Below are 16,204 nucleotides of genomic sequence, written 5' to 3'. Positions count from 1 at the left end.
TATTAAATGTGTTATCCAACCTTTTGTGCATTATGCGAGAGAGGCTGACCAGGGTGATGAACCAGTGCTACATGTATGTGAGCTGTGTGGCACCACCACCTCCCAGTTTAACCGCCACATGCGCACGCACCACCGCGGCTGTAGGCACCAGGACTACAGGACCTGTCTACTTATAATGTTGATGGTGTTTTCCGTTCTTTCAGTATGCGAGAGAGGCTGACCAGGGTGATGAACCAGTCCTGTGCGAGCTGTGTGGCACCAACACCTCTCAATTCAATCGCCACATGCGCACGCACCACCGTGGCTGTGGAGGCAGCTGTGGACGGCAGGGGTACAGGAATGTTGATAGGTCAACTTATAATGCTGATGGTGTTTTCCGATCTTTCAGTTTGAGAGGGAGGCTGATCAGGGTGACGAACCTGTTCTGTGTGAGCTGTGTGGCACCACCACCTCCCAGTTTAACCGGCACATGCGCACGCACCACCGCGGCTGTGGTCGACTGTACAGGACCTGTCTACTTAAAATGTTGATGGTGTTTTCCGTTCTTTCAGTATGCAAGGGAGGCTGACCAGGGTGACGAGCCTGTCCTGTGTGAGCTGTGTGGCACCACCACCTCCCAGTTTAACCGCCACATGCGCACGCACCACCGCGGCTGTGGGCACCAGGGCTACAGGAGCTGTCTACTTAAAATGTTGATGGTGTTTTCCGTTCTTTCAGTATGCGAGGGAGGCTGACCAGGGTGATGAACCCGTCCTGTGTGAGCTGTGTGGCATGACAACCTCGCTGTTTAACCGCCACATGCACACGCACCACCGCGGCTGTGGGCATCAGGGCTACAGGAATGTTGATAGGTCCACTTATAATGTTGATGGTGTTTTCCGTTCTTTCAGTATGCAAGGGAGGCTGACCAGGGTGACGAGCCTGTCCTGTGTGAGCTGTGTGGCACCACCACCTCCCAGTTTAACCGCCACATGCGCACGCACCACCGCGGCTGTGGGCACCAGGGCTACATGATCTGTCTACTTAAAGTGTTGATGATGTTTTCCGTCCTTTCAGTATGCGAGGGAGGCTGACCAGGGTGACGAGCCTGTCCTGTGTGAGCTGTGTGGCACCACCACCTCCCAATTCAACCGCCACATGCGCACGCACCACCGCGGCTGTGGTCGGCTGTACAGGAGCTGTCTACTTTATATGTTGATGATGTTTTCCTTCTTTCCTTGCCAAATGAGATGGGATGGATTTGGGAGACCTAGAGAGAAATAGGTTTGCAGCGATCTTGGGTCTGAACGGATGTCAAGTTGTCCCCAACTTGGTTCAGTTTACAGACAGTGATCCTCTGTTTGAAGTAGACGGTCACCTAGTTGAAAGTGTCAGCTAAGTCTTAACTCTGTTATCCAACCTTTTGTGCAGTATGCGAGAGAAGCTGACTGGCAGATGCACACAGCTGTACAGGTGCTGTCTACTTAAAGTGTTGATGATATTTTCCGTTCTTTCAGTACGCGAGAGAAGCTGACCAGGGTGATGAACCTGTCCTGTGTGAGCTGTGTGGCACCACCACCTCCCAGTTTAACCGGCACATGCGCACGCACCACCGCGGCTGTGGGGGCAGCTGTGGACGGCAGGGGTACAGGAGCAACGGCTCGTACGTGGACGGCTGGTTCGGCGGGACCTGCGGCACGGGCAGCCCGTACTACCTACTGTGTGGGGAGTGCAGAGAAAGGTAAACTTTGCATTCTCCAGCAGGCATCCAGAACCTATTATCATTAGCATGTATAAGGTGGTAAGGTGGTGTTTTGGTATGTAAAATGTTGTGTATAGTTTCCATATACTGTAGTTCTATTGGAAAATAAATCATATGCAAGGGACAGGATTCTGATGCAATGTTGACCAAACATCCATCGGAAATCGTGAAATGATTATAGATACAAGGCAAAAAGTCTTGTACATGATGGATAACACATTCCAACTGACGTACCATGCTGGTCAAGGTTATTGTCTAGCTGTTGTTGATAGTTGACATTGTCACAGATTATCGATTGAGTCTACCATGTGCACATTGTGTTCTGGGTAATTGGGATGCGATTTCCCAATACTGATATGACTGTGCTTTGAATTCACTCCCATCTGAAAGCAGTAATGTATAATAACAATTTGCATAAACATCAGAGTTTTGTCTGTAACGTCAGCCATGCCTTACAGGTACCTTGCAGAAGGGGCACAGAGGGATATAGTGTACGCTGATGCCACCAGCCCAGACAGGTGGGTAGATTTAGATTGAACAAGTCAACTAGGATCTAAAGCATAGTTGGTTTGGATGGAATGATAGCGGTAAGTATTCTTTCTTGACAACCCAAACCGTACTTCATATCATTTGCTGATGGGAAGTATATTTTATACATACAAAAGAAAATAGATGTATAACAGTATAATTAAACAACACCGTTGTGTTTCAGGTCCACCTCCAGTGTCAAACTTTCCCCTGACCTCGTTGGAAGAGTGGATGGAAGCTATGAAGGTAAAATCTATGGACATAGCCATATACTATTTTTAATATACTGTAACATATCTGTTTATAGAAAGGCAGGGTAGGATCTTGTCAGCACAGTGAGATGGTCACTTGTGCAGTGGTCACTTTGACTGTTAGTCTTTCATTTTCATGAACCTATATATTTGTACCAAAATGACTGTGTACTCTTACTAATGACTGTCTAGATATATTGTGTCACCTCTAAAAGAGGATGAACTGAACTGAACTGATCAGATACAACAGAACGTTGTGAAATGGCGGACCATGCTAATTGGTGTGTTGGTTTGGCTCACATGCTGAGATATATCTCACAATGTTGACATGTTCTTCCCTTGTTTCCTATCCAGATGAGATGGATTTCGGAGACCTGGAGGGGAGCAGGTTTGCCGCCATTGAGAGTTTCGAGGCCATCATGGGTTCCCTGGGTCTGAACGACCGGCGGGTCGTCCCCGACCCGGTCCAGTTTACAGACAGCGATCCGCTGGGAGCCAAGTCCACCGTGGCATCCATGACAGAGGAGTCCAGTCTCTCAACAGGTAGGCACAGCTTTAGGCCCAATTTGATGTAATCGTCTCGTAGATGTTGGCATTCATTTATTATACATGTAATAACTTTCTTGCTTTGCAGCTATCTAAGTCATTATGGAGATGGAAATTGTAAGACATAACAGTTTTTAACACGCCAGTTTTGTACAGTAATTACAAGCTGTGTAAGACAGGACTGTAAGGTCCAGTCACACCAGGACGGACCCCTACTCTTCTCATTAACTGTGTTTGGTTCTTTTATCAATTAACATGCTCAAATAGGACCTTTTGAGTTTACTTTCCATCCGAGAGGACATCCCTGACCAAAGCTAGAGTCGAGTGAGGAAATAGGTGTGAAGTGCCATTCCCATACAACTTTGGAGCCTGCCAGGGATTTGAATTCAGAACCTTTAGATTCTGAGTCAACAGCAACACTAACCTCAAGGCTATCAGGCGGCCGTTTTGCTTGACCCCCATGACCTTCAGTGATAGAGCTACCTAATTCTTTTACCTTTCACTTTTTGTTCACTTTCACAGAGCTGCCCAGGTCCAGCCAGAACCTGGGACTGCCTGGGCCTCGCCGTCTGACCTTGGGAGAGCAGGCGGCCATGTTGCTTGACCCCCACGACCGTGCGGTTGCGCTGCGGAGGACGACTAGCGCCGCACAGATCCTGCTGGCCCGCTCCATGGTCATGAAGGCCCTGTCACTGCTGTCTGTCAGGTGGGCGAAATTGATAATGTACTGTACTGTATGTGCTGTAGATGCATTTAATAGTAGTATGTTGATAAGGTAGGAGGCCTAGGGAAAAGAATGTTTCTGTGGTGTTTTAGATTCGCAGCTGAAATAATTCTGTCATACATTAGTAATAGATTGGAAATGCATATTGGTGGTGTCATGAATTTGCTCTGGAGAGCTGTGAAAACAAATCCATCGCAAAAGTCTCAAGATTTACTGTATCTCTGTTTAATTATTAATAGAGTTATTCTTACAGAATATTTCAAAGTAATCCTTTATCCAAAAGTACTACAAAAATCCAAGAATGGGGATAAGATCATGCAAAAAATCTTGATCACGGATTAACATATTAATAGATTTCTAAATTTTCCATACCCCTGATTTGTAATAAATAACACCTATTCTCCTAGATGTCTTATGTTGCCCCAGTGGTTCAAGTGTCCTAACCTAATACTTTACAACGTTCTTAGTTATGCTATGGGACCTTGGGAAAGGAAGTGCAGACTGTTGTAATAACCTCAAATGTTCAGCACCAAGGACAGGTACAAGCCTAGTAAAAATGAAAAATTAGGACAGTATCAATAAGACCCTGAGAAAGTAAGGCCAAACTGGTACAACAGCAGCACAGTTTCAGCACAAAGGACAGGACCACACTGCACAGATGGACCTGTCCCTGGTGCTAAAAATATGGGTGTGGTTAAAGCATCTTTCCGCTACTTACAAAAATGTGCTCAACTAGCGCAGGGTGTTGAGCCCGTGTGTCCCTGAATGACTAACGGCGGACTAGCAGCGTAACACAAATGCTCAATGACCTGCAGTGGCCCCTTCTCTCCGAAAGGAGAAGGAACGCCCGCCTCACCTTTTTCTACAAACTCATTAATAATCATATCAATATAAATGCAGACAGCCTTCTCAAACCAGCTCAGGGGCGCACCCGGGGTAGTCACCATCTTAAATTTCAAACTCTCAAAGCCCGGACAGACACATACAAACATTCGTTCTTCCCCTGCACCATCCCACAATGGAACGCCCTGCCTGGCACGGTTGTATCGGCTCCCACCGTTGAGTCATACCGTGCCAGGCTGGAGGCCTGCCCGCCTTAGCCTGGGACCTCCTCCCCCCCCCAAGCCCCCCCCACCCCACTTTGCCCCTTGCGGGGTTATCTGGGGGGTAACCATGATGATGATGATGATGAACTATGGGACAGAACAAGAATGTCTTTGTTTCCCCAGTGGATCAGCCTGTAGCCTTGCAGCGGGCCTCGAGGCCCTGGGGTTGGCCGACATCCGCCTGCTGGTGCGTCTGATGTGCCTCACCGCCGCAGGGAGGGCGGAGTTCGTCATGGGAACGGACGACACTGGTGACAATGGTAACGGGACGGGCACGCCCAGTGGGATGGCAACCAGTCTGACGTACCTGAGTGCAGCTATTGGATCCCTGGCTGCCAACAGCACCGGGGCCTCCAGGATGCTGGTGCAACTGTGCACACAGGTAAGCAACGACATGGTTCTGAAGCAATTTAGTTGTGCTGTAATTTTGACAGTCTAACTCCAGTGTTTCTCAAGGAATAAGCAATCCACTGCTTCAATCTGTGATGGCATGATATGTGACTTGGTGAGCTGTGGATCATAAGTTGCAGAAGGTTTATGGTGCTCCCCAACTAGCAATTCCTTTTTATTTACGACCATCAACTGAATGAATTTAGAAAAGTTCACTGTACTGCATTTTTAATTCTTGAGGAAAACACATAGAATATCAATTCATAAGGAAATGAATAAATTTGTATTTCAAAAGTGTAGTGAGTCTTCGTTCATTTGTTAGGAACTGATGTCAGGTGCCTCTGTCCTGTGGGTTAACACTGTATATGTAGAGTAAGTGGAAGTCTGCCCTTATATTGCCGATCCATCTTTTTTTACTTTTTCATTAGGAACTGATGTCTGCTGCGACCGGTGTGAACCTGTCTACCATCGAAGACCCGCGGAAGAGAACCTCGCGGCGAGACCAGGACCCGTCCAGCTCCGACCACAAGGCCCTGTCCTCCCCCAGCTTCTCTGTGACTCAGTCTCTGGTGTCACTGCTAGCAGGCACCAGACAGGGTTCCTCTGGACAGCTGTTCTCCACCTCGGACTCCTATGATGAAATGAACGACATGATGAAAGATCTCAAAGGTAAGCAACGCTTTTTGTTTGACCACAAGGACCTATCCTATGCTCCCCCAGCTTCTCTGTGACTCAGTCTCTGGTGTCACTGCTAGCGGGCACCAGACAGGGTTCCTCTGGACAGCTGTTCTCCACCTCGGACTCCTATGATGAGATGAACGACATGATGAAAGATCTCAAAGGTAAGCAACGCTTTTTGTTTGACCAGAAGGCCCTCTGGACAGGGTTCCTCTAGACAGCTATCTCCACCTCCTATGATGAAATGAATGACATGATGAAAGATCTGAAAGGTAAGCAACGCTTTTTGTTTGACCACAAGGCCCTATCCTATGCTCCCCCAGCGTCTTTGTGACTCAGTCTCTCGTGTCGCTGCTAGCGGGCTATGATGAGATGAACGACATGATGAAAGATCTGAAAGGTAAGCAACACTTTTTGTTCGACCACAAGGCCCTATCCTATGCTCCCCCAGCGTCTTTGTGACTCAGTCTCTCGTGTCGCTGCTAGCAGGCACCAGGCAGGGTTCCTCCGGACAGCTGTTCTCCACCTCAGACTCCTATGACGAAATGAACGACATGATGAAAGATCTGAAAGGTAAGCAACACTTTTTGTTTGAGCACAAGGCCCTATCCTATGCTCCCCCAGCTTCTTTGTGACTCAGTCTCTGGTGTCGCTGCTAGCGGGCACCAGGCAGGGTTCCTCCGGACAGCTGTTCTCCACCTCAGATTCTTATGATGAGATGAACGACATGATGAAAGATCTGAAAGGTAAGCAACGCTTTTTGTTTGACCACAAGGCCCTATCCTATGCTCCCCCAGCGTCTTTGTGACTCAGTCTCTAGTGTCGCTGCTAGCAGGCACCAGGCAGGGTTCCTCTGGACAGCTATTCTCCACCTCGGACTCCTATGATGAGATGAACGACATGATGAAAGATCTGAAAGGTAAGCAACGCTTTTTGTTCGACCACAAGGCCCTATCCTATGCTCCCCCAGCTTTTTCTGTGACTCAGTCTCTGGTGTCACTGCTAGCGGGCACCAGATAGGGCTCCTCCGGACAGCCGTTCTCCACCTCGGACTCCTATGATGAGATGAACGACATGATGAAAGATCTAAAAGGTAAGCAACGCTTTTTGTTTGACCATAAGGCCCTATCCTATGCTCCCCCAGCTTTTTCTGTGACTCAGTCTCTGGTGTCACTGCTAGCGGGCACCAGGCAAGGTTCCTCTGGACAGCTATTCTCCACCTGGGACTCCTATGATGAGATGAACGACATGATGAAAGATCTGAAAGGTAAGCAACGCTTTTTGTTCGACCACAAGGCCCTATCCTATGCTCCCCCAGCGTCTTTGTGACTCAGTCTCTGGTGTCACTGCTAGCGGGCACCAGGCAAGGCTCCTCCGGACAGCTATTCTCCACCTCGGACTCCTATGATGAGATGAACGACATGATGAAAGACCTGAAAGGTGAGCAACACTGGTTAAGCAAATAGCCCGTGTTACACAACACAATACCTTGTCATCAGGGCCTTTCACATCTAAGCCAGGAGACTGAATTATCAATAGGATTACGTAGGAGCTCAGCATTCTCTGTCACTATGGACTCTGACACCTTGGTAACAGATAGTTCTCAGTCTGACAATGATTCGTTCATGTTAACACATCTGCAAAGATATAGGATTAGGATGTTTCCAGTTCTCCTGACTTAGACTACGTTAGAGGTGTAGGCCACCAAGTGTCTAGCTTCTAGGGCTGCTTGAAACATGATTTAGTCAGGCTAGTTGATCAAATAGTGCAAGAATCATTTTTTGCAAATGTTAGCAAAGGTCTTAGATATTATGTATGTATCAAAAGTCATATATTGAATGTGATGTTCTACCACTGCAGAGCAAGATTCCAGCAAAGCCCAGGACACAGCCTCCACCTCAGGACCCCCCAGCCCGATGCACCCACCCAGACTAGGCCCCCTGCACCTGGCCAACGCACTAGCCGCCTGCTGCCTGTCCACACGGCTGTCCTCACAACACCGACAGTGGGCAGCCCAGCAGCTGCTGAGAAGCCTGGCGGCACAGAGTCAGGAGGGCAGGTGTGTTCCGGAGACTGCAGCAGACCTAGCCGGAGACCTGCCCAAGTGTGCCACCAACAAGCTAGAGGCACACCAGAACAGGTATGTGTGCTTACCTTAGTTATAAACTGGGCCGCAAAACTGCAAGTATTATCTGTGAATTTAGCCTGTGGCTGCGGTATACTTGTCATAGCTGATCATAATGATCAAAATGAACCATTTTGATCGACTGATTGGTTGATTGATTGATTGATTGATTCAATGGTTGATTCATTCATTCATTTCTTCATCCATCCATCCAAACCATCCATCCATCCAAACCCATTCATTCATTTGTTCATCCATCCATCCACACACCCATCCATCCATCCATTGACACACGCATCCATCCATCCATCCATCCACCATCCATTCATCCAAACCCATTCATTCATTCATCCATCTATCTACACACACACCCATCCATCCATCCATCCATTGACACACACATCCATCCATCCATCCACCATCCATCCATCCATCCATCCATCCACCATCCATCCATCCACCATCCATCCATCCATCCACCATCCATCCATCCATCCAAACCCATTCACTCATTCATTCATTCATCCATCCATCTGTCCATTAATTCATTTATCTATTCATCCATTCTTTTATCCATGCAACAGAGTTGTGTCCTGCGTGTGGAATGGTAGGAAGAACCTGCTAGCCACGAGCGGTTGCGACGGGACGGTGCGGGTCTGGAACGTTTCGTCGCGCTCGCAGCACATCCTGCAGCAGACCTGCGTCTTCAACAAGTCGGAGGAGGACCCCAGCTCCGCGGACGACCTCATGGGCAGCCAGCTGTCCCACGTGTGCTGGAACGCCAATGGGAGGCTGCTGGCGGCCACCATGGAGAATATGGTCAACATCTGGTCTGTGGCAGGTTGGTCATGGGATCCTTTTTTATCTTTTACTCCTGACACGCGGGGGTGTCCCTGTGGTGTAGTGGTCTGCGCCTTCTGCCTCTCACCACATCTGGTTCAAATTACTTGGACCAGAAGGACTGGGGTTCGAGCCCCAGGTAGGACACCTCTGGACAAGAGGCGCATTGAGTCATACCAAAGACTTTATAAAAATGGTACATACTTCTGAAACAGTATGGAAGTTAAACACACTTCACTGCCAGTGGACTAGCCCCCTGCTACAGTGATTGCACCACAGTGTGGCCCAGGGCTATGAAACGGAGATGGGCACCGCCCTATACATCAATAATGGTGTGGGAGGATTTTAACTAACTTTTTAACTAACTCCTGGCACGCCTTCTATTGTCGTCATCTGTTAAAACTGAATTACAGCAGTATGCAATCGAGTGGCAGGAAGTGAGTGAGGGGAAAGATGACAACAAAGGTAGGAAGTAGAGTTTAGAGGTGATAGAAAAGGCAGACTGTTGGAGAACATGGTCTACATAGGGTCTGTGGCAGGTCGGTCATGCAGGAAGTAGAGCTCAGAGTTGATAGAACTAGCTGTTAATCAGCCAGCTGTCCCACGTCTGCTGGAAGGGGAGGCTGCTGGCGGCTACCATGGAGAACATGGTTAACATATGGTCTGTAGCAGGTCGGTCTTGCAATTGCTATAATTGTTTTTTGGTACAGTCAAACCTGGATTTAGCAACCACTTAAGGGACTGGGGAAAATTCTTGAATGTTAGGGGGGTGTCTGATTGCTCTTGACAAGAGGGTCTTATCTAAGTAAAATTGGACCGGACTGTTCTAATGTGGCTTATGACTGGAGATGGTGAGCATCTATTGTCCATCACTTCGGCCCTGTGCCAGTGTACTAAGTATTACACAGCTACAGGTACAAAACATTGGCAGGTGATCCAGTACCGTAACAGTGGTTTTGCGTAAAGAACTCCGGTTATCGACCTGATGAAACCTTTCTTCCATTTCCCAGGCGGACGAGGCCACCTTGACCTCCAGCCCTGCTGGGTGACCGCCATCACGTGGCCGCAGAACAAGGGTCTACTGGACGGCCGTGGTATCTCGGGAACAGACATGCTTCTGATCGGTCGCCTGGATGGCTCGCTCGCCCTGGTGGAGGTCCTGGACAGCTCAACCTTCAACAGGGTGGAGCTAGAGCACTGTTACAGGAAGGAAGGTAAAGATAGATAATGTGATCCATGTTTATGCCAATTCTTGTCACTTTGAAAAATGTATTGTACAGTTGGCAAAATGCAAAAATGATTTCATTGTTTACAAGATCTAAACAGATATAAATGCACAAGTAGAAATAACAGTTTTTTAAATTCTCAATCTAGGTCCAGTAAAAATTACCCAATGGAATTGAAAAAAAAACACCACTTAGCCTAGTTTTGTAAGATAAATGAAAAAGAAATGCAGCCAAAAATATGAAGTTCTCCACACTTTGTTGCTCTTGTCATCAAGTCATTAAGTCTTGTTAATGACTTTAACTTGTTAATGACTGCCCTGACAGCAATTTTGATTTGCGGTACAGGTGAAAAGGAGGTTTTGCTGTGTTTTAACTTCATGGTTGAAACAATGCTATAGTACTGTAGTGATACTTTTGAAATGCATATTCAAGGTGCAAATTTGCAGTGGATGGGTCACCACGAAACTGCAAATTAATGAAACAACTTTGAAAAATTTACAGAATCTTTTATCTTTTTGCTTCGCTGTTTCCAGTGCCTGTGTGTGCCATTGCCTGGTATGACGAGCACGGCAAGTTTGCTATCGGCTACTCCGACGGCAAGGTGCGGATGTGTGTGAAGGACCCGTACGATCAGGATGCCATAAAAACCATTGAGGCACACGAGGTAAGCATCAACTTACTGTAGATTCATTCTGTAGGTCTACATATTATCAATGTCCAGACTTTGCATGATGTACAAAATGACTAATAAATTGGTGGACATACCAACTGATAAGTATCTAATACCAGCTCAGAAAAGGACAAGAAATAGCCATGCCTTTAAGTATCAGACTTTTCAACCTAGGATTGATGTGCTTAAAAATTCGTATTTTCCTAGAACGATCGTAGAGTGGAACTTGTTACAACCAAGTACAGTGGAAGCATCCTCATTAGATAGCTTTAAACAATGCATGCAGTTAGATATGCGAAGGTTAGACGTGACAGGTCGTTCGTGTAATATAACCAGCTGCTGCCGCGCCGCGTGCCTGCGAAGCTGGTGTGTTATGCCGAATGGTGGTTATACCGGCTATATAGATACAGATACAGATATTGCAAACGGTACTATACTTCACAAAGAGAAAAAAATGACACAGATGTATTCCATTCTGTGGAATTCTGCACGATTCTGAGATTGACAGGCAGAATTCTGCAGAATTCTGGGAACCTCAGACAGAATTTGAGCAAAGGGTATATTATTTACTTCTTTCTGTTTTCTTTTACCAGGGTTGAGCGCTGCCTTTCACAGAGGCATCAAATTACAAAGTCGTATCCATAATCATTGTCATTATCCATGCCAGGTTGTTAAGTAAAAGACGCTTCCCTTTTAGTTATTGGTATTCTGCATCTTGATATACATGAAGCATCATCAGTATCAGGTAATGTTGTCTAAAAGATGTTTCCTAAAGTTTTCCGGATTTATAGCGTCACCTATTAAACCTTTTTTGTTGCCTTTGAAGACCTCTATCTCTGGCCTAAGCTGGGACCCCACAGGCCACCTCCTGGCGACGCTTGCGGAGGACGTGTGATTGATTGATTGATTGATTGATTGTTTTATTGATTGACTGCCTCTGCAGACCTCCATCTCTGGGCTAAGCTGGGACCCCACGGGCCACCTCCTGGCGACGCTGGCCGAGGATGTGTGCCTAAAGCTGTGGGGGTGTAACTGCGACACCTGGACCATGGTCTACATCATCCCCCACGCCTCCCCGGTCGCCGCCATGGACTGGTGCCCGCTGCTGGGGAAAGGGGACGAGCCTCAGCTCATGCTAGCAACGTAAGGCTCACAAATAAGGAAGTGTAAAGAATCGCAGAGAGAGGTCCTTCGATGGAAAGTGAAGACAGACTCCAGTTGTTGTCGTGGCCGATGGGAAAAGTACATGCTCCCCTTACCGCCTGTCCTCTCCTGACTATCCTTAATCCGAGTCTGTCTTGCTTAACACACTCGGTTACTCATTTTATATGTTTCACACTAGACATCTTCCCTGACAGACTGAGTCACTAGATAAATCACAAAGGGACATGATGAAGGAAGTAGCAAGTCCCAGGGACAATGGACAGCCTAGTGCCGTCTTGCACTGCCTTGCACAGCCTTAGTCATACTCCATGTCCATTTCTCAGTAAGCTACCTACACACATCTGCTTACACACATTTGATATGCACTATATATATTACAGAAGCCATATCAAAGTAGCACTTGTGTGTATCTACAAAACCAGTCAGCTCTTTTCCAACTGCGCATTTGGGAACACTGATTGTTGTTGATAACTACAAGAAGTAGTATCCATTATTTGATTATACTGCTGATGGGGTCCCTGACACGGGTGGGCAACAGTTGGCTAGTCATTTTGGGACAGACTGGGTGACATATTTTTCCGCCCCAACAAGCAAAGTTCCGTCCTGGGACGGAGGCCTGACCCACACATTACAGAAGAAAAGTTATTTTCTATCCAGATCAGAAGTTCTCTGCTTTAGACCTGAAGATAAGTTTGCTGCTTTAGTGGACCGTAAGTTGGTAACTACTGCAGCAGTCTGGTCAGATTAATATTTAGCTCAAGACTTACAGACTAAGGCTCTGGTGGAGGAAGGAATTACAGTTTGCTAAGAAATGAGCTTTACATAAGAACACTTGAGTCCTAAGTGCGTATGAATGATTCGAACACAATCCCACCTGTATAAACGGCCATCTGGTCTGGATAGGAGATATGTAATTTAGATCAAAACCGGTATCAAAGTCGAAACTTTAAATGTGCGGGTCCGTTTCTCTGTAACTTAATTCAACTCTGGTCTGGCCAGATTAAAATTTGCTTCATGCAGACTTATAGACTAAGGCACTGGTGGAGGAAGGAATTACAGTTCGCCAGAGAAGGAGCTTTACTTAAAAACACTTGAGTCTTAAGTGCAAAGAAGAACACCTGAGACTAAGTCGTGCGAATGAATAATTCTAACACAATCCCACCTGTATCAACGGCCATCTGGATAGGAGAAATATAATTTAGGTCAACACAGGTATCAAAACCCGAAGTTTCAATATGCGGATCTGTTTCTCTGTAATTCACACACCAGTGCACCTCGATATTTTTGTAGGCTATAGGGTAGAGATAATACTGTACACTAGTATACAGAATATTCTTGAAATTCAAGTATCAGAAAAAGTAATTTTTTAAAGTTTGTTGTACTTCTTTGGTGTGTCATTCAGATGAAAATTAGTCAGAGAGGCAGTAGGGTTTGTAAATATGTTTTGCCGACATTTTGTTTAATTTCATGTGCTTTTGTGCACCTACATTTTTCTGTTAAGTGCACCAGTGTACCTATTCCTAAGAATGAATTTCGAGCCCTGCTCCTTGTGTGGAGTTGTGTTATTTGGATTTCAAGACAGTAGCATACAAAAAAATATCTTCTTCCCCTACATTTGCAGTGGTTGCAGTGATGGTAGTATCCATGCGTGGTGTTAACAAGTTGCGTTATGTCAGTGATTGGTTTATTTGAGAAAACAATGAACATGTCGGCTTTGTAGCAGATGCTGATTTTTGTCAACTTTTACAAACTTTTACATTAAAAATTGATGATATAGAATTACACTTATAGTATGTAAAAGTCACTGATATTATTTGGATACTGATAAAGAAGCATACAAAACTGATTCTCCCCCTACCTTTTCAGCGGTTGCAGTGACGGCAGCGTCCATGTGTGGACCCTCCCCCAGCCGGGCTCCACGGTCTCCGTACCCTTCGCATCACCCCGCCGGACTGAACAGCAGGCGGAGACCAGGGAGAACAGGGCAGACACGCCGTCCACATCTCATCAGGTTTGTTCTAATGAAGATGCCTGGATAAAAGTTGATGGAACTTATACTTCACTTCTACGCAAATCACAGAACTTGAGTTGGAAACATCACCCAACTATTCAGACCATTTACGGTTCTCTACCACGGGTATCAGATAAGGGTCCAGTTTGCTGGTCACTGCCTTCGAGCAAGTGAGGAAATTATCTCCTCACTCATTCTGTGGAGGCCCCGGGGAAAAACACGATCCAGAAAGCTGACTTTCCCGGGGGCTCTATCTAGAGACACCTCAATTCACATGGAGGACCTGAGTGCGGCCATGGCAGATAGACTGGTGTGGTCGGAAGTTGTGCATGGACTTGCCCCGTCCCCCCCGGGGGTCAACCAATGATGATGATGATGATGAAAAGTCAGCGTTCGAAATACCTGTCTGCAATCTGCAAATTGCATAAAGATTTTCAAGATTGCAGAAGAAAAATTAAACAATCTGCAATTTTGCAGAGAAGAAAATCAGACTCGGGATTCAATGGCTCTCAATTCAGGACATTTATATAGACTTACTAGTAAGCAAACCAGCGGCGCTGCATAAAATAAACTGAGGCCCACAGCGCGAGATGGCAGCGTTTCGGTGCGTTCCGACTGCCTGGTGCTACTTGAGGTCAGTATTTTCGGGGGGTTTCGACCCTTTCCGTGATTAAACTTCGGGGACGACTCATGTGAGAAAATGTCAAATTCATGCATTTCCGTCAACCCTCGCTAATCTCCGCGGTCATGATCTCGGGGTCGGCAAAAGTCGGGAAAACAATTCCCGGATGTTTCTCTAGCTTAAACAAGTATGTCGCAAGCTGCGATTTCTTCAGAGCTCGAACTCGGGGCATGGGCGCGATGACAGAAGGAACGAAACGGTGGCCACTTCATTAGCCCGTGGTCCTTGAAGCCCAGATGGCAGCGATGAAGTTGCGAACTACTCGGATAGATATTGAGCACCGCCTTGTGTGGAAAGGGCGGAACATTTCTCCTGTGCCGACACAGTGGGGAGGGGGGCACCCACGTGAAAAACTAACATCGCCGGGCCGTCTCTGGAGTCTCCCCGAATGTCCGAAGTCGGAGTCCGATATTTGAAACCGATAGTAATGTTTCAGATTTATACAAAAACTACACAGAGGCTTAGGTTTGCGTAAAGGCGTTTTATTTTGAATTTTACATTTTTTTGTCGTTTTTTGTCATGTTTTCTGTGGGCCGTGGCTGTGTCACAGGTCGTGCGATCTTATTTATTATTAATCATAATACGCATCAGAACACGTATTTCTCGCAAGGATAAATACCCTTGTCCTCCTTATCAGGCAGGCTGTTGAATTTGTTGTTAATTTTGATACACATACTGAAATGATCAAACGAATATTTGATTTGATTCATATTGAATAAATATACTTTTGCTGTTGCAATTTTCGCTATTATTATTAATTTGATATTTTTCACACACATGCATGGTATTGCTCTTAAAAACTTTGTAGTGATAATCAAAGATAGAGTGAGAGAATAAAGAATTACAGCAATGTTGCAAAGCTATAGATATAATGTAAGTAAGTAGGCATTATTAAGTTGAGAAGGTTGTAGTATGGAGGCATGTGTATTTGCAGAAAATATTTTCAAATTGCAGAAAAAAATTTTGACATTCTGCAATATTGCAGAACACTGAAAAAAAGTATTTCTACCACTGAAAGTTGATGGTCATTGGAAAGACTAAGATCAGGGCTCTCTCCAGGACCCGTCCTTCTGTTCTGGCACAAAAACTTGCTTGTTGGGATGGACAAAAATTTCACACTGTCCTAAAAAAAATCTGAACTCAACGACACAAAACTAAAAAAAATGCATTTTCGTAAGCTTAAGATAAGAGATTTAGCAACAAAAATCAACAACATTGGCTCCCAAACAATGAGTGGGACAGAAATCTAAAGCTAGAGATAGCCCTGTAATGAAGATAGGGAATGTTAAGTACATGGATAAAAGTTGATGACCATTAGAAGGACTAAGGCAATAGTTTTATCATAAATTATGACACCAGTTTCCCATTTGACATGGAAGTAGCAGGACAATACCAAAAGCTCTGGAGGAATCCTGTTTGCCAGGAACCTTACATTGTACTTCCTCCCACAACGTTGGTAGATATTGTTAGTTTCATTCGTTCGTTCAGACCCTTGTATAGTGCCTAGTGGCACATAGGGCAG

At 46.0% G+C, this 16,204-nt stretch overlaps 1 protein-coding gene across 1 annotated transcript in view; it reads left to right on the top strand.

Moving 5' to 3' along the window:
• LOC136427061 (probable E3 ubiquitin-protein ligase HERC1) overlaps positions 1 to 16,204 on the top strand; it is a 224,335-nt gene that overhangs the window by 180,247 nt on the left and 27,884 nt on the right. Inside the window, exons 64-86 of the mRNA XM_066415778.1 lie at positions 204 to 341; positions 389 to 501; positions 552 to 654; positions 718 to 843; positions 891 to 1,055; positions 1,497 to 1,720; positions 2,200 to 2,259; positions 2,454 to 2,515; positions 2,875 to 3,063; positions 3,589 to 3,772; positions 5,020 to 5,278; positions 5,715 to 5,955; positions 6,042 to 6,128; positions 6,394 to 6,537; positions 6,740 to 6,883; positions 7,261 to 7,404; positions 7,825 to 8,104; positions 8,674 to 8,930; positions 9,940 to 10,143; positions 10,689 to 10,819; positions 11,652 to 11,717; positions 11,769 to 11,968; positions 13,856 to 14,000. Coding sequence (XP_066271875.1) covers positions 204 to 341; positions 389 to 501; positions 552 to 654; positions 718 to 843; positions 891 to 1,055; positions 1,497 to 1,720; positions 2,200 to 2,259; positions 2,454 to 2,515; positions 2,875 to 3,063; positions 3,589 to 3,772; positions 5,020 to 5,278; positions 5,715 to 5,955; positions 6,042 to 6,128; positions 6,394 to 6,537; positions 6,740 to 6,883; positions 7,261 to 7,404; positions 7,825 to 8,104; positions 8,674 to 8,930; positions 9,940 to 10,143; positions 10,689 to 10,819; positions 11,652 to 11,717; positions 11,769 to 11,968; positions 13,856 to 14,000 — 3,666 coding nt within the window. The remainder of the gene's footprint in view (positions 1 to 203; positions 342 to 388; positions 502 to 551; positions 655 to 717; positions 844 to 890; positions 1,056 to 1,496; positions 1,721 to 2,199; positions 2,260 to 2,453; positions 2,516 to 2,874; positions 3,064 to 3,588; positions 3,773 to 5,019; positions 5,279 to 5,714; positions 5,956 to 6,041; positions 6,129 to 6,393; positions 6,538 to 6,739; positions 6,884 to 7,260; positions 7,405 to 7,824; positions 8,105 to 8,673; positions 8,931 to 9,939; positions 10,144 to 10,688; positions 10,820 to 11,651; positions 11,718 to 11,768; positions 11,969 to 13,855; positions 14,001 to 16,204) is intronic.

This window comes from Branchiostoma lanceolatum, chromosome 2 (genome assembly GCF_035083965.1).
Source record: "Branchiostoma lanceolatum isolate klBraLanc5 chromosome 2, klBraLanc5.hap2, whole genome shotgun sequence".
NCBI classification, from domain to species: domain Eukaryota; kingdom Metazoa; phylum Chordata; class Leptocardii; order Amphioxiformes; family Branchiostomatidae; genus Branchiostoma; species Branchiostoma lanceolatum.
This window is presented reverse-complemented; position numbering and strand designations above follow the sequence as displayed.